Source organism: Talaromyces rugulosus, chromosome IV, assembly GCF_013368755.1.
Source record: "Talaromyces rugulosus chromosome IV, complete sequence".
Lineage (NCBI taxonomy): Eukaryota > Fungi > Ascomycota > Eurotiomycetes > Eurotiales > Trichocomaceae > Talaromyces > Talaromyces rugulosus.
The window spans coordinates 3,156,188-3,172,961 of NC_049564.1; the positions used below are offsets into that span (position 1 = coordinate 3,156,188).

General features: G+C 49.2%; 6 protein-coding genes across 6 annotated transcripts; 3 read left to right on the top strand and 3 right to left on the bottom strand.

Annotated features, from left to right (window-relative positions):
* Positions 1-1,582: 1,582 nt before the first annotated feature.
* On the top strand, positions 1,583-3,250 carry TRUGW13939_07896 (uncharacterized protein; the record flags this gene model as incomplete). The annotated part of the gene is made up of 2 exons (XM_035491033.1): positions 1,583-1,954; positions 2,012-3,250. 2 exons carry the CDS (start codon positions 1,583-1,585, stop codon positions 3,248-3,250), a joined length of 1,611 nt encoding a protein of 536 aa, XP_035346926.1.
* Positions 3,251-4,259: 1,009 nt separating this feature from the next.
* On the top strand, positions 4,260-6,647 carry TRUGW13939_07897 (uncharacterized protein; the record flags this gene model as incomplete). The annotated part of the gene is made up of 1 exon (XM_035491034.1): positions 4,260-6,647. One exon carries the CDS (start codon positions 4,260-4,262, stop codon positions 6,645-6,647), a length of 2,388 nt encoding a protein of 795 aa, XP_035346927.1.
* A 658-nt stretch (positions 6,648-7,305) lies between these two features.
* Positions 7,306-9,639, bottom strand: TRUGW13939_07898 (uncharacterized protein; the record flags this gene model as incomplete). The annotated part of the gene is made up of 2 exons (XM_035491035.1): positions 7,306-9,569; positions 9,627-9,639. The coding sequence occupies 2 exons, from the start codon at positions 9,637-9,639 to the stop codon at positions 7,306-7,308; spliced, it is 2,277 nt and encodes a 758-aa protein (XP_035346928.1).
* Positions 9,640-10,597: 958 nt separating this feature from the next.
* TRUGW13939_07899 (uncharacterized protein) lies at positions 10,598-11,525 on the top strand (the record flags this gene model as incomplete). Its single annotated transcript, XM_035491036.1, has 2 exons — positions 10,598-10,666; positions 10,734-11,525. The coding sequence occupies 2 exons, from the start codon at positions 10,598-10,600 to the stop codon at positions 11,523-11,525; spliced, it is 861 nt and encodes a 286-aa protein (XP_035346929.1).
* Positions 11,526-11,952: 427 nt separating this feature from the next.
* Positions 11,953-14,404, bottom strand: TRUGW13939_07900 (uncharacterized protein; the record flags this gene model as incomplete). The annotated part of the gene is made up of 5 exons (XM_035491037.1): positions 11,953-12,596; positions 12,658-13,417; positions 13,474-14,026; positions 14,083-14,207; positions 14,267-14,404. 5 exons carry the CDS (start codon positions 14,402-14,404, stop codon positions 11,953-11,955), a joined length of 2,220 nt encoding a protein of 739 aa, XP_035346930.1.
* A 572-nt stretch (positions 14,405-14,976) lies between these two features.
* Positions 14,977-16,409, bottom strand: TRUGW13939_07901 (uncharacterized protein; the record flags this gene model as incomplete). The annotated part of the gene is made up of 2 exons (XM_035491038.1): positions 14,977-16,215; positions 16,281-16,409. 2 exons carry the CDS (start codon positions 16,407-16,409, stop codon positions 14,977-14,979), a joined length of 1,368 nt encoding a protein of 455 aa, XP_035346931.1.
* Positions 16,410-16,774: the final 365 nt, after the last annotated feature.

Below are 16,774 nucleotides of genomic sequence, written 5' to 3' on the forward strand. Positions count from 1 at the left end.
CGGCTTCCCAAAACAGCAGGTGCTGGTTGGCGAGAGTCACGGGGCTGCCGCACTGTCGTCACTCTATTCCTCTCTCTCTCTCTCTCTCTCTCTCTCTTGATGCAGGCAAGGCCGTGCTAAAATTACAGTCTTTTCAACAACAAACTTGACTAGCGAGCGTCTTCTGTGAAAGAGGAAGAGGAAGAAGAAGGTGAGGAGGAGGAGCACGACGACGACGACGAAGAAGCCAATGGCTGTCTTGAGCGGTCTAATAAGCACCGTCCGTTTGCCATGAAAGACTCACCGCAAAATCGATCCCCTTGTTGCTCACCGGCAGCAGTGCGCCCGATGCCCCTCCATCTACATTTGTACATGCTGCTAACTGTGGCTCTATCTAGGTTTGGCTCTTCTGTCCCAAAGCTAAGCAAACGACGATCGTTCGAATCGAATTCCCTGTGATTTGTATACGCCGCTTGTGTGAACACTACCTACCACTGTCAAGAATAGCTCTCAGTTGTAGTATACACTTGATGTTCACGACCAGCCAAATAGCACGACTCATGACCTGTTATGTCACCGATTGCCCTAGAAGGGTCCAGGTGCCAGATGGGCCGTGCCATTGGCGCGACAAAAAACGACCAAGCCTTTGTTTCTTCCTTTATTAGAATCAGCCACTGGCCTTCTTTGTTCTCAATCAAAGGTTAGCAACAACGCGAATGCTCCTACGGTGATCTACTTCAAACCTGGCCCAAAGAAGATGGAAGAATGAAGACGCCTCTTGTCGGACGGCGTCCTCTAGATGAATCATAACATAAGGGCTTTGTCCATCCTCCTTCCTAGTCCAGATAGCTCACACCTTGGCACCAGCAGCTGTATTCATGCCATTGCAATATATGCCATATGTCAATTGCTAATTGCCATGTGTAGTTGGACTGACGTCGCTCGTAAATAATTGTACACGAGGAAATTAAGATTGCACCGGCACGTATCGTGCCGTATATTACGGGAAATTGTAGAGCAGCAGCCAATCATGAGGCGCGCAATAGGTGAAACGAGCGGCAAGTCTAGTCTCCTTCGGGCTAGACCAAAACCACCACGATGGCGAGCGGGCCCTCGAAGCTGACAAGAATAGCAACGGTACCGCGCTAGTAACGGCAATACATAACGGGCTTGTCCCAACAGACGGCGCGGCTTCCTCCGTAGTCCGACGCTACCAGCCCGGGTCAGTGGTTATTGCCGCCTCTTTGCACCTCCTCCTGGAGACTGGACCAGACGCACACAATCTCAAATCTCCGCAATGTTCCTCGATATAACAACTATTACTCCTCGGTCTTTTCTCCGGTGCCCCTTTCTGTGAAGCGCAGCCTCGCCTTGTGTATCTGTCAAGAACGTCCTCCAATGATTGATTTCGCCGAGTCCGGAAACGTTACAACACCCAACACACCAAAACGACATTCCAGTTGTTGATCGCATTGTCGCCGTGAATCGTACTGTTTGGCCGAGCTCCAAAGAAAAGCAAGCGACGGACCTAGGTCATCACGCCATACAAAAACCCTGTTCGCACGACGTCGCCCCAACCGGCCGTTTCGGAGTTCGTGAAATTATGACAACCACCACGGTGACTGGGACGGGGCGCCGCGCGTCCATCTCCATACGACAACCAAATTGGCCACAGAACAACAACAAAACGGCGCCCAGCCCTCAGAGTCCGTTGGATAAATTTCCCTCGTATGTGGATGAGACTCTGGACACAGTCCCAAACAGTCTTGGACAGCCAGGACAGGATGATCTGTGGCAAGCGCGGAAACCTCCCACCACCCATTTAGCATGGGACCCTAGGACTCCTTCGAAGCATCGTCCGCGCAAAAGCATTAGCGAGACGATAAGTACGATTCGGACCCGGAAGGCAAGCATGAGTGCCAATGCTCAAGAAATAGCTGAAGTCCTCCGGGCACCAGTGTCGTACAAGTTGATTGTAAGGGAGCTTCTCACTTTTACGTCCGATTCAAGAACCTATCACTAATCTGCGTAGGGTCTCTGTCTCATCTGGTATATGACCTCAGCTGTTACCAACACTTCCTCAAAGTCGATCCTCACTGCGCTCCCGAGACCTATCACTCTTACCCTTATACAATTTGCATTTGTCTCAATATGGTGCCTTTTGATTGCATACTGCTCAACTATCTTCCCGTCTCTGAAGAAAGCGATCCCAGCCCTTCGACATGGCATAGCCCCGCCATCTCGTGAAGTTATCATGACGGCGTTGCCCTTGGCCGTCTTTCAACTTTTAGGACATATCCTAAGCTCAATGGCGACATCTCAAATACCGGTATCGTTAGTTCACACTATCAAGGGTCTTTCGCCACTATTTACAGTGGTAGCATACCGCGTTTTCTTCAGAATTAGATACGCACGCGCAACATATCTATCCCTAGTGCCATTGACAATGGGTGTGATGCTCGCATGTGCAACAGGGTTCTCGAGCAATTTCTTTGGCATAATCTGTGCCTTACTTGCGGCTCTGATTTTTGTGTCGCAAAACATATTCTCGAAGAAACTTTTTAACGAGGCTGATCGCGCTGAAGCTGCTGGACGGCGCAAACTGGATAAAATGAACCTACTCTACTACTGCTCTGGTCTCGCATTTTTGCTCACTCTACCTCTCTGGTTCCTCGCTGAGGGCTATCCTATGATTTCCGACTTCCTCAACAATGGCGCAATCACCCTCTCCGAGAAACAAGGCTCGTTAGACCACGGAGCCCTCTTTCTCGAATTCGTTTTCAATGGCGTCTCTCACTTTGCCCAAAACATATTGGCCTTTGTGCTGCTATCTATGGTCTCCCCAGTCTCCTACTCGGTGGCGTCCTTGATCAAGCGTGTCTTCGTCGTCGTCGTGGCCATCCTTTGGTTTGGCAGTCCTACCACCTCCACCCAAGCGGTTGGAATCGCCCTGACATTCCTGGGCCTGTACCTCTATGACCGGAACAGCCATGATGACGTTGCAGATCGGCGAGCAAACGCCGATCATTTCAGCGACCGAGAGTCGGTTTTACCGGTCTCTACGAACAAAATGAGGGAAACCAATGGCTTTACTTTCCCCCCCATCAAACCCGTAGATCGCCCTGAGCATCCGCCGGTGACGGATGAGAAAAAGGAAGACGATCGTCCAGGTTTTAGTCGACCCCGAGGCGCAAGTCTGGCTCGGAACTGGCTCCCGCCAGGGACAAAACAGGAGACTACTTGGCAAGCCGGGGATGCTAGCACGCGATGAAATGTCAAATGTTGTATTTATGAATCTACTGTAGCATATTGATTCTTCGGGCGTTTGGAAACTAGGTAGTCACGCTGCGCGATTCTGCGAAGACGCGCTCTTATTTAAAATGCATGCTTTAAACGCCAATCAATTGCACTGATCTATTGTAGAATTTCATTTAATAAACCCATGTCTTATATAGCAGAGGCCAGGTGGGGTCGTCGACTAGGATGTTTTCAGATTAGTTTATCGCGATTCGTTCTGCTGGCCGAGGACGGTCCCGCATGTCCAGCTAACTAACTAATGGCGTGCCGTCAGTATTAGGTTAAACACCAAGGCACCTCCGTCTGAACAGCCTATCTCGGCCTCGTTAATCGCTCGCTTTCTGCTGAATAGGCTCAGCCTTCGACTCGAAAACACCCTGCCACGTTCCCCCTCACGAGCTCGCATCCCTCTCCGTCTGACGACGTCTACTCGGTCTGTTGCCCGCGCGCGTTCAGCTCCTGGTCAGCCGCCGCCGCGAAGTTCGTGCTCGTCAACATCGAACAGCCAGCCCATCCATGGCCACGACCCTCTCTCGTTTCTGGCTTTGCCTAGCCTTTCGCATGCACTTTTAGTTAGAGTACACACAAAGGATCATCATTCACACCTTCCGATAAAGCGCAGCTAACTCACTTTCTCTGCCGCCTTATTTCCTTTATCCCTCGCCCGTCTGCTTCGCGAGGTGAGATTGTTCAAGTGGCCTCTTCTTCAGTTGTTCGCAGCTGTCGCGGCCAGTGGCGAATTCCCCACGGGCTATCAATACATATGATGCGCTGTTCTGTGTCGCGTGGGTCTCGACGAAGTTTTGTACACACCTGGTATCTTCGGAAATACTGACCACGGTCTCGATTCTCTAACACACAAAAAGCCAAATTGATACCAACAAAATAATCGCGACAGAAAACAGATCATGTCGAACTAGACGGGAAACGCGTACAAGACACTTCTGCAGCGAGCAAACCTTCCTTCTTTGCACTACTTGGCAATGTCCGCGAATCCGCCAAAGCACACTTCAAAACACCGTGGATCCGCAGACCAAAACGCAGACCGAAACCAAGTGCCGCCTGAACTTGAATCTGTCAATATACGACTCGCCCACTTGAAAGATAACGTACTTCCTGCTTCTCCCTACCTCCTCACTGTTCCGACGGACATCCCATTCCGCCTTGGAAGTCGGTTTGTCAATAACTGGGCAGTGGGGAAGAAAGGCCCTTTTGCGGTGGAGGAACAACAACTCCAGTATATGACCTTTTTGATGCACGACGACCCTGACTCATTACTCGTTGCCGTTGGAGACTGGTCAGATAACAACGGAGGGATCATGGCCAAGACTGGCGACAAACCTTCAAACGTGTCCGGTGCAACTAACACACCAACAACAACAAACGGCGTAACCAAGAAAAAGATCAGTCTTAGCGACTACAAGACAAAGGCTGAAAAAGGATCAGCCAGGAATACGCCCGACAAGCCTCAACAGCCACCAAAAGATGACATCAAACGGGATCGCCCCAAGGCGCCTCCTGCTCCTACGATTAAGGAGCCCAATACACCCGAACCCCCAGCTGAGAAGAATCCAAAACGAGAATCTGGCTCCAAACGGTCGTTAGGGGCTTCTCTTGAAAAATCAGAGGATGCGCCGGCACCAAAGCGTATACGAACATCCCCGTCGCGACCCTCGGATGCATCGTCCAAATCACAAGGCTCCAGCAAAAAGATTCCAGCTCTTCTTTCGCCCACCCTCCCCCCTACTTCCTCTGCTCCGAAGCTTCCTGAGCTTCCTGAGCTTTTGTCTCCCACTTTACCTCCTCTGCTAGAGGAAGAGTTGGCTCAGATAGAAGACGATGTGCCCGTGGCTAAACCCTCGGGTCATAAACGAAACATCTCCGGCGTTTCCCACAAATCCAGGGACGGCATATCCGCCACAAAATTATCTGATCAGAACAAACAACAACCTGAGTCTAAATTAGCCTCCAAACCTCTTCACAAAGAATATCAGAGCAGACTCTCGTCTTCGAGCCTTCCTACAAAAGCCAACTTGTCACATCGAGATACGGACCCTGATAACGCTTCCGTTCACGACGAGAAATCGCCGTCCAAGGCAGCGAAGCTAAAACGAATTGGAAGCAACAGTACAGAAAATACGGCACCTCAAAGGCTGATAGTCAAGCTCAAGTACGGGCGAGGCAACAGAAGACGTGTTGAAGCCCTACTTAAGTTTGTAGGGAAGCGCAAGGTTTCTGACAATACACCTCAAAAACCAGTGAAGGAATCTTATTCCGGAGACGAAGATTCAGATTTACGAAAAATCGAAGCCAAGCACCGAGAAAAGAGACAGAAGCACTCACATGACGAAGATATCAAAGAAACCCCGTCTGTTGCTGGCAAAACCGTGGCTCCCGAAAAGAGCCATATTGCCTTGAAGTCGTTATCACATGCTGCAAAAACTACACCTGTGAAAGACAGCCGTGGCACTTCTCGAGAGGCTGAAGTGAGAACGCCGCTAAGTTTATCATCTACCAAAGGTGTGACAAGCAGTACAGAAAAGATTACGAAGATACCACCAGCTCATGCAGATATTCAACCGGGTTCACGAAACGATGAATGGCGGGCATGGCGCGAAGAATCCCAGAAATACCTCAGTCTGGGGCGAGAACTAAAACATATCGCCGAACGACACTCGAAAAGAGCCAAAGCATCTAGCGAAAACTCGACTGTCTCAGACGAGAAGCTAGCCGCCGTGTCTGGCATTGAATCAATTCTCTGCTTCATAGTTGCGTTCATCGCAGACGACCGTAGCATAGCCCTGGCGCGACAGGTTGGTGATTCCGATAAATGGCGGTCTATTATTGCGTTCTGGAGAGCCGTGAGAACCATTACCAAAATACACCCTCATCTCTTCGGTCTTTGTCTTCTTCTGGGCGCAGTATCACATGATGTTATCAACTCTTTGGATATGGAACGACTCGCTGTCTGCCCTGTCCCCGGCGAACTGAGCCCGGTACCTACTCCGGGAAGTGACGAAAATGCGTTCAACTCTGAAAAGAACAAGTCGAACAAGAAAGAGTTTCTCGAGTTGAAACACCGCCTTCCAGAAAACTTCAGAGAAGCCAATCGCCTGTGGGTAGATGGTTGTCGGGAGCTTTCAGACGACGTTCTCAAGACCGAATACCCTGAAACATGGGCCAAACGATCGCGAAACTTTGCAGAGCGTGGTGCAAACCAACTCAAGGTTCGCAGCTACGCCGGCGAATATTTTTTGCCCTTTGGACGAACGACTACTCCCATGGAGGCTGTGCGGTTTGGCGTGGCCCTGCTACGCGAATGGTGCAAAAATGAAGGATTGCCATTTGAGGCTCGTTTGAAGTTGTCGTGATTATTTTTTTGCCGGAGGAATATCTCCTTTTTTTCCAGATTATTTTTAATATCTTTTTTTTCACTTCTGTTTGATTGTTTTGTTTCCTTTTCTTCTTTTCTTCTCTTATCAGGATTTACCTTCATCTTCGCGATATCTTTTTTTCCCCTTTTTTCTTTTTTTTATGATGCCTATATGATACCACTGACTCGCCAGGTCCCCCTTTGGGTTTGGCCACTTATCTTTGTATTAACTTTTTTTTGCGAGTTGATTTGGCCTAATGCCATTCAGATATATTGTTTTTTTTATTAGTATGGGTCTTTCGTGTAGGTAACAAGCAGCACTTGAGCTTCCTGGGTTTTCTAAACGAATGAATTGATATGCTCCTCACCCAAGACATTCATTTCAATGTCACTCAGTACTAAAGACTTAAGAGTTTCGTATATTCTTGTGACTAAACGTCTAGGTTTGATTCGACAGAAAACTCCTCCTTATGCCTAGACTAAATAATACCAATCGAGTGTTACATCTAAATAGTTGTTCGTAACAGGCTAAGCGGTGATAGAGAAGAGAAGAAAGAGAGAAGAAAAAAAGCAAGACAAACCAAATAAACGGAAACCGCTCGCTGAAGAGATTTTGACCGATGCACATGGAGAAAAAAAGAGCAAAGCCAATTTAATCAAACATTGTCCCAGCGACCGGGGACCGCCATTCCTGAAATAGCCCCGTCTCGGAATAGCCATTCTGCCTCGCGGCAGTACCGAGCTTCTCGGCCGGAGTTTCCAACTTCGCTGGCCCAGCACATGATGGCAGCGTCAACGACACAAGCGAGTACGTTTTCCATTGCACCCAGAACTCCCCAGCCGATAGCAGACGCTATCAGCCCGATAACATAGGCATACAAACTTCCGCGAATGGAGCTGTTTCCAGCCACGTCGAGACTGCGGGCTGTGGTTACCCATCCGCCGAATCCGAGGGCCAACGACATGGCGAACCGACAGGCATGCAATATCAATCTTGACAGTCGATATGGGAGCAACGCAGACTTGTCACCCGAGTCTCGGGAAATCGATGGCGGATAGAGCGTTGAAGTAGTAAACGACGAAAAGACGGTCAACTGGGTGAGGCCGCGAGCTGATTGGGCAAGCGGTTGAGAGTGGATGGCAGCATATGTCAATGACAGTGGGTTGACGAGAGCTGCCACAGGCGTAGGGATAAGTGAATAGGCGAATATCGCAATGATTGATGAAAGGCGTCGAGGTAGAACTATGATTGGTAGTCTGAGTAGCAAGGCGACAAGGGAGAATAAAGATATCGTGCCAAAAAGTGTTGTCACAGCGTGGGTGATTGCAGCTTTCACAACTTGAGAAGATGTCGGGTTCGGGACTGTTAAGCGGTGGAAGTACCACTGGCTCACTGTCGCTGCTGTCACAGCTCGTTGAATACCAGCGATAACACCGAGAGACCAGAGATAAACAAGGACAAAGTAAATCCCCAGCCACCAGCTACCGGCGTTGATCACGAAATAGCCCGAGTCGATATGTCCGGCTAGGAAGACTCGGGTAAACATGATCATCCATAGCCAGGTCCACGAAATGGTGATGGCTAGAGTGACTAGGCCAAGAGCAAGAAGTGCTGGATTTGCAGCCAAGACTCGGCATGCGAACTCCAGGATGCTGATAGCCTTCCCAGTCGCGTGGCGGTTGCGAATAACAGCGTAAACCCAGAGATTCGACAGGATAAACGGTATAATAGAGCCCCATCGCATCATTTTGTCTTGGATGCTCTCACCTTTCCAAGAGCCACTAAAGCTCGAGATGAAGGGGTAAAGTGAAAAGGAATATAAAATCACCGGGACAACGATAATCATAGTATAGACAAGAAATCGAACATAAGCGCGTAATAGAGCAAGCCACAATAACGAGACCAAAACAGAAATGAGGGTATAGATGCCAAGCAAAAAGTAAGATTTGTGGATTGTGGTATAAATTGTATCGCCCAGCTTCCATTTGCTATCGGAAGGTACTGCCGTATGCAAGTATACTAGGAACGCCGTTGCGAATAGACCGATAAGCGACAACAGAAAAAGGTGCCCCCAGAAAACGTCGTGTGCTGGAGCCTCTGCCTCTGCCTGTGTTATAGAGGGGATGCTTGACGACCCTTGAGAGCTAGAGGGTCGTCGCGGTTGGAGCAGATGTTGTTTGTCATCTTGTGGTGCGAATGTCGATTGGTCTTCCATATAGTCACTGCTCGATAGCTCAGGCTGCCGGCGAAATTTCTGGACTGGAGCATCATTGCCAATAAAATTCGAAGCACTGTTGGTTGATTCGCCCAATGCCGTTCTCGTCGGATCATCAAGCCCGACGTCAACCATTTTTCCTTTGCCAGCAGAGCCCTCCTCGTCGGGCTCACTACGCTCGTCCCCTTCGTCCACGTTTGCTATGGATGGAATTCCCATAACACGAGATTTGGCGCCGATTGTATCATCTCGCCATGAGCTTTTGATGCCATTTCCTGCAAAAGGACCAGAATATCGTCCGCCTTCAGGCTGAGAGTTCTGCGACCGCATGGCATCGTCGTCGTCGTCGAGCTCGGAAGACTCCTCCATGTGGCTATTGCTAAAATGTCGGCGTGACTTTTGCAAGGCATAGTAATCTGCAACCTCTCGCTCACGCTCGTGTTCGTCGTCTTCCTCTCGAAACTCATCGGTGGTGCTATAAAAGAGGGGCGCGGGTTGGGCGAATGATCTGGACGAAAAGGGGAAATTCGAAGTTTGCGAGGCAGCAGGATTGTAAGGGTTCTCGTTTCGGGTCAAGTACGCGCGTGCGACGTTGTACCTAGGAAAATTCGACTGTGGCCGTCCATGACGATCACCTCGCGTGCGATTACCGTCAGGTTGCGAGGTGAGCCGCGACTGGGACTGGGCTAAAAATCGAGATGCATCTAATAAGAGGTCTTGTCAGTTTCATTCCCAGGCACACGAGACTTGCTATCACATACACTCCGAAAACATGGTCCAGCCAAGAGGCCTGATAAGGACTACGGCTCTCCCTCTTTCACTCTCTCTCTCTCTGTCGCAAGTGTGGGGTTAAGAGCTTGCTGCTAGCTGTTGGGAGGGGAATGTAGAGGGGAAGAATATATAAAAGGAAAGAAGATAAAAGCGTAGAGGGGATGGGTGGGCCGAGGGCGTCTGGGTATAATTAGCCAGTCTCGTGGGGAAGCATTAGTGAGGTGAAGTCGGAGCGGTTTATCTCAGGCGGTAAGAAGCACCGGAGGATGACGCTCGTCATGTGGCTCTGTCACCCAAGACTAACGCGATAACCCGCCGCGATAAGCAGCTACTCGCTGTCGATCACCACCACAGAATATTATGGCGCAAGAGACTGGCACCTGCACGAGTAATGACAAACAGTATTGCTTGCTACAAGTCGCATGCTGCGCACGAGTTTGCCGGGGGGGTATATTCATAGCAGCGTGACCAGCTGGTTACCTAGTTGTCTTTGCAAGAAGGATGGGTGGGATGATGCATGACGCAACCAGGGGTCGTTTCAGAAGAGAAAGAAGCAAACGAAAATATTGTCATAAATAGAAGCACTCTACTGAAACAGAATAAGAGCTAAACGTGTAGATACTGCTTAACTACTAGCTTGGTGGTGCGCATTTCCAATTCCCTGAGCACGGGACCACGTGAGGGAAGGAGAACTGCGGCGAGCTCGCCGGCCTGGGAAGCATCCTCTGTCAGACTCAACCTTCCAACATTAATCTTGACGTGGCGGAAGGGAAACCCGAGTTCCCTCAGCAGAAGAGTGGCCGCTTCCGACCCAGTCAGCACAGGATAGGATAGGACAGGAAGGAATTACCTCAACTGCTCTCTCAGCAATGCACTGAGCGCATCCGTGGTCCAGCCGGCTATCTTGTTTGCGACTCGCACTTCCTTCCAACCCACGTCGACTGACCTGGTTCTCGTCTTCATGTCTCTGCCATGGGATTACATAGCAAAGCTCGTCTGCATCGGTGATTCCGGGACAGGCAAATCCAGCGTGAGTCTTTAACTATCTACGTGGTCGTCGGATATACAATAGAAACTGATCACTCTTCTATCCGCAGCTCACGATTCGCCTGTGCGAAGGCCGCTTTTCTGCTACTCACGACGTCACCATCGGAGTCGAGTTTGGATCGCGCATCGTCCCCGTGGGCCCTCCAGCTTCCGACAGCTTGCACATTGCCCCGGATCCCTCGCCCTCCTCAGCGCCGCCCACTGCTGCTGGCTCGGTGCAAGACGATGCTGCGGTCAAGCAGCAGGAAAAGGAAGTGATGGGTCTGCCAAGTCCGCCGCGGAAATCACAAAAAAGCCAAACAGTAATACAAAAGAAAATGAAACTGTCGCTGTGGGACACCGCCGGCCAGGAAACGTACAAGTCAATCACGCGTTCCTACTTTCGAGGAGCCTCGGGTGCCCTGCTAGTATTCGACATTACGCGCCCATCCACATTTGCCTCGGTCACGCAGTGGCTGCAGGACTTGCGACAAATCGCCGACGACGGAATTGTCGTGGTACTCGTCGGAAACAAAAGCGATCTTGTCGCCGGTGATGATAGCTCCCCTAGAGTGACAAGACAAGAAGCCGAGGAATGGTGCCGGCTCAACAATGTGATGCGCTACATCGAAACCAGCGCCAAATCCGGCGACGGTGTTGAGCAAGCCTTCCTCGAGGTCGCCGAGAGGATCTACCGCAACATCGAATCGGGAAAATACGATCTGAATGACCGGCGAAGCGGCGTCAAGGGATACGGCGCCAATGGAAGCGTGAATGCGACAACGCCGAGGACCATCACGCTCGGTCTGAATGATGCGATGAACAGAGGTAGAAATGGTTGGAATGATACAGGATGCTGCTGATTTTTTCCCCCAAATAAAACGGTAAAACAGCACGTTGTTTGGACCTTTCTTATGATACCCTCTGGTTCAAGAATTATAATTTATCTAATTTTATATACTTATTATTTATCCGACATTGCTGAAAGAGCTATTCTTGTGTTGGTTATATATTAGTATAAAATATTTTATATTACGTCACGTTGACCGATCCCAATATCAACACCACAAGTTGATTTCTATGAGTATAAATTATAGAATATTCGTTATACAAATTGCTTTCACGACTACGTATGTAACTATGCAACTTAGTGATAGAACAACATAACCGTGGGAATACCATGTCCGGAAAGTTTCCAGTAGCCAGGGATATTACAAGAGTAGCCAAATTTTGACAGCACGTCCCGGCATTATTTCAGGATGGCCCTTGGCCATACCATACAGACGCAAACTAGTTGGCAATACGCCAAGTGCTAAGCCAGTTCAAATGCGCCCATTGCTGGTTTGAGCCCTCCATGCCAAAGACGATGTCACGGAAAACAACAAACAGGGAGATTATGGCGCCGTAGAGCACTCCATACACGCCCCATTGAAGTGTCGGGTTAAGCTTCTGGGTAAGCCAGTCGGTGCAGAATCCAGCTGACAGGATAGCAAAGTAGAGCGCAGGGTAGTAGTGATGCACGTAAGTGACACGGGCCATGATAACGAATGGGAAATAATGCAGAACCCATCCGATCACTGGGTACAGACCAGAGTAGTGGATATGATCGATGTCCCTAGCGCTCAAGTCGTTGTAGCCCCGTTGCCATCGGATCAAGTACCAGACAACAATTAGACCGATGCCGGCAAGACTTGCAGTGCTTCCCCAGTAAACCAACGGGTTTCCAAGGAGAAAGTACTTGACTATATTGTCATCCCAAGAACACATTCTCAAACCGACGTTCAAAATTGGCCACTGCCAGAACTTGGAGGCGAGATCGTCCTGCTTGTCAGGATCAGGGACAAGGGCGTTGTTTGATGTCATCATAGCAACATTCAAATGGATAAAGTCCTTTAAGAAGGGAGACTTGTAAGAGCCAGGATCGCCAGGTGGCACTAAAGCAGGAAAAATTAGCGACTGTTAAAACGTGAGCAAGACGGTAAATAGGAACCTTACATTTTTCATTCACATGAGATTCGACGTTCCAGTGGGTGTAGACATCCCGAGGCTTGTTCTCTTTAACGCAAGTTGTCTCGATTTGTTTGAATCCCCATTGAGGGAGGTTCACATTTCCAGCTCTTAGATAACATCTAAGGGCAGTGTGTCGTAAACGGAACGCAGTCGTAAGAGTGCGGATTCTGCTCTTGTCCCAAGATGCGGCGTCGTTGAAGACCTCTACGGTCCAGTGATCCTTTTCGTCTCCGATAGTAGTGTTGCCGTAGCAGGAAACCTCATTATCAGCCTTGGTAACAGGCGCAGAGACAGAGTGAGAATGCAGGTTGCGTCCAGTCTGGGCATGGATAAGACGGATGACATCTCCATCGCCGACAAAACTCAAAGGGTCTTCGGGGTTAAACTCAGGCTGGTCGCGATTCGGGTAGATGAACCAATCATTGTTGGCATCTTTGTGGTGGTAGCAGGTGACTTGTTGCTGATTCGAGCCTTCTGGGAAGGTTTGAATGTGAGAGTGTAGAAGACCGCCACCATAACCCATGTTTTTAAGGGTAATCCTGGAGCCTAGAGCCAATTCCAAAGGGCTGTCCCTGCCAACCTCAGTTCCTCTCAGATTCGCTTGAAACAGAGAGCTCATTTGAGCGTCACCTGGTCCACTGTTCTCCAGGATTACAAAGTGCAAGTAGAACGAGAACATATAGACCAAAATCGGGACAACGATGAGACAAACCACCCTCACAACGACATGATGAGCCAATTTCACCTTTTTTCTAGTAAGCGATTGCACATGTTAAAAGTAGTAGCCATGGGGTAGCTCACCTTGGACACCCTCAAATCACCAAACTTGTTCCAGAGATCTTCGGCAGTATAAAGTCCCACCAGAGCAGTGCAAAAGAGTCCCACAAGCTTGACACTACACACACAACCGATACTTATGCCTGTGAGTAGGAGCCATGCATACCACTCAAAGGAGAAACTTTGATTGCGTAGTCGATGGAACCGAGCCCAGCAAAGGGTAGTTGTAAAAGTGAAACAGAGGAGCATTGAGTCGAGCAGAATGAACCTGGATATCGCAGCGTACGAGTTTTCGAACAACACCATCATTGTGATCAGCCAAACAGTTGGTCGACGGAAGTTCAATTGGCGGGCAGTGTAGTAGGCGAGGGGCACGCAAACGGCTCCAAAGAAAGCGTTGAATATCCGCATGAAGGCGTAATTGACTTCTGGCGGGTACTCCTCACCGGACTTGAATTCAAAGGATCCATTGTAACCAGCGAGATAGCCGGACAGACCGACAAGCATTTTTCCAAGAGGTGGGTGAACATCGAAGTAGAACTCGCGCTTCAAATAGTGAGAGCCGAACTTTCCGAAACTAGTAAATCGCAAGCAATTAGAATCATCCACGGAAAGTGTGGAACATTGACATACTGAGCCTCGTCCCATGTAACAATGTTGGATAGGCCGATACGGTACATGCGAGTGAAGAAAGAAATGGCCGTGAAGATTATCGGGGCAAGGATCGGTTCCAAGTCGTCAACAAGGGAGGACTTTGGCTGCAATAGCAAGTGTTGTCAGAACCCGAAGTAGTTGGAAAGAATACAAAAGAGCGTACCTTGAAAGCTTTCTTTGCTTCGACAGCGTCGACATTGTAGACATCGCCATCGTTCGTTCTAATTTCCGGGACATTTCGGCGGCGAAGATCTGTGTCTTGCTGGCGTCCAGAAGTGAAAGCGGCGTTTGTAGAAGCCATGGCTGACGTTGCAGCTGGGCGGGTGCGTCCAGGCGTTGTTGAATGAGAATTGAGAATCGGACTGGGATTTCAAAGAAGAAGAAAAATCAATATGCGCTCCAGGTCTCTCAACGCATGACTAGCAGAGAAGCCAATTCGTCGAGTCAATGTTTGCGTTTTGATGTCGGAGAAAATATGGCGAGTTAGGGGTGGGCAGTCGTAAAGCGAAAGTGGAGGTATAGAATGGGGCTATTAAAGAATCTAAAGTAACACAACCGCGGGAATGACCCAGATGGCCATAGACCTGTGTGGGAAGGAAACGAAGCAAAAACAAAATAAACGAAGTCGGTCGAGAGAGAGCGAGCAGGGCTGAGTTGAAGTCATTCAAACCTCCGAGTGCAAGCTGTCCACTCGGATCCACTAAGGTCTTGGCGCGGCCGCGCGGAGGGTCGAGACTTTGGGACAAAGCCGCCAAGTTCATTATTTGGGTTTCTATATTCCGAATTCATACCAAGAGTACAACATTCTTGTTGTCAAGGCCGGTTCATGTGCCTATGTAAGAGCGAGGAAATCACAAATTTTACTAACAACCATTATCTATGGCGGATCACCAGCTCTTTCAGCCCATCATCATCCCGATACTTGGCCAAGGCCTTCTCTCTCCAAGCTTCCCAGTCCAGCTCCCCATCGACATCCAAAATCCTCCGGAGGCCTTGAAAAAGGCCCAGAAAGCCCTCCCAGTCAGCAAGGTCGTATCCGCAACAGAATTCAAACCGGTGCAGAACCCGGCCCTCCCTGACGATTTGCGCAAGTTCTCCTTGTCCCTTCTCTTCTAGTAACTGGGCAAAAACAAGCTCGTCCTCGCCCAGCTCGTTCTTTCCATCGTAGAAATCTCCGACAGGAAGAAGCATGATCGGAGAATTAAACGCCGCGGATTTTGTATCTGTATGGGCCCATTCCCAGTCCACGATGCCTGTGATGTTGTACTCGTCATCAACAAGAAGGTGATCTCCTTTATTATCGGCATGCCTTAAGTAGAACTGCCCATCGTTACGGCTGGGACAGAATGTGTTGTCCAAAAGCAAGTCGAGGAGAAATCGGTGTATCAAGTACGCGTCGATTGCCTGTGGAGTAAAACACTCCTCTCTCATAATCAGATCCAGCGTCAATTGGATGCTTGCGATGTAATATCCCCTGGAAGAAGTAAATGGACCCAGAGGCAACATTTGCGAGTCTCTGTAGTCTGTCAAAGACTCTCGCGCAAAAGACCCAATATGTCCGGTTCCCGGCTGATCCAAAGAACCCATTGAATCAAACGAAAACGCCTGTAGCTCAGAATAAATATCTGCAAGCTGACTCATGACTTTCCTTCTTTGCTCCGCAGACGGCATAGACCAACGAAGCGACTGGCCACTCATTTTCTCCATCAGGATATACCCGACGCCAACCGGGTTTTCTTCCTCGTCGAGGTTATAGTCAAATACCTTTGGCGCGGGAACTTTGGTCTTGCCCAGAAACATCAGCGTAGCAACCTCGCTGCGCATGATGTGAGCTCGCAGATCAGATGGTGGTGAAGTGCCATTGACTCTTCGAATGCGGGCGAGCCAGCTAACTCCATCGTCAAACCGAATTTCAATGTGATAATTCATACCGCCCATGACCGACGAGCGCTGTGACCGGTCATACTGAAGGGGCTGGGGTGTAGCACATGGCATGCCATTGCGCAGTACACTGGCTCGAGAGAGAAGTGCGGAGATGTTGATTCTATCAAGCAGGGCTGTGATTTCTCTTCGCTCGGCTTCGCGCGCGGCGGGGTCGTATAATTTCTCATTCTTTGCACTCGGTTTAGAATAAATCGGCATCCCATTAAAAAAAAAAGTACGGAAATTATGCTCACCTCCCATTCAGGGCATTTATGATATTCGGCGCGAAGATGCTTGGCGCAGAGATGGCGATCGCAAAGGATGCATTCTCCGTACTTGCGTACCGAAGGCTTATCACAGTCGTCCAGATCACAACTCCACATGGCTGTAGGGGGGAAGGTAAGGAAAGAGAACGGTGTATTCTTGTGTGATAGGCTAGTTCATTAGAAACGATAATAAGAGTCAAATAAAATGATTCCCCAAATGCCCGTCATACTGATGAGTAAACATAACAGAGGGGTACTTATGAGCGCTAAAATGCATGGTACCTTAGCTTTTCTAAGAATAATGGTGTATACTGTGAATTCTAGTATAATGAATGCAAGGTATAGAATAAGTATTAGAATTGGTTCGCCACATTGATCTATGAGGTATATTTCCCAAAACCTACATATATACAAATTCATTTCCCGCGAGAGATTGAACGTATATCCAACAAATACATGGGAAAGTAAAAGTAGCAATACAC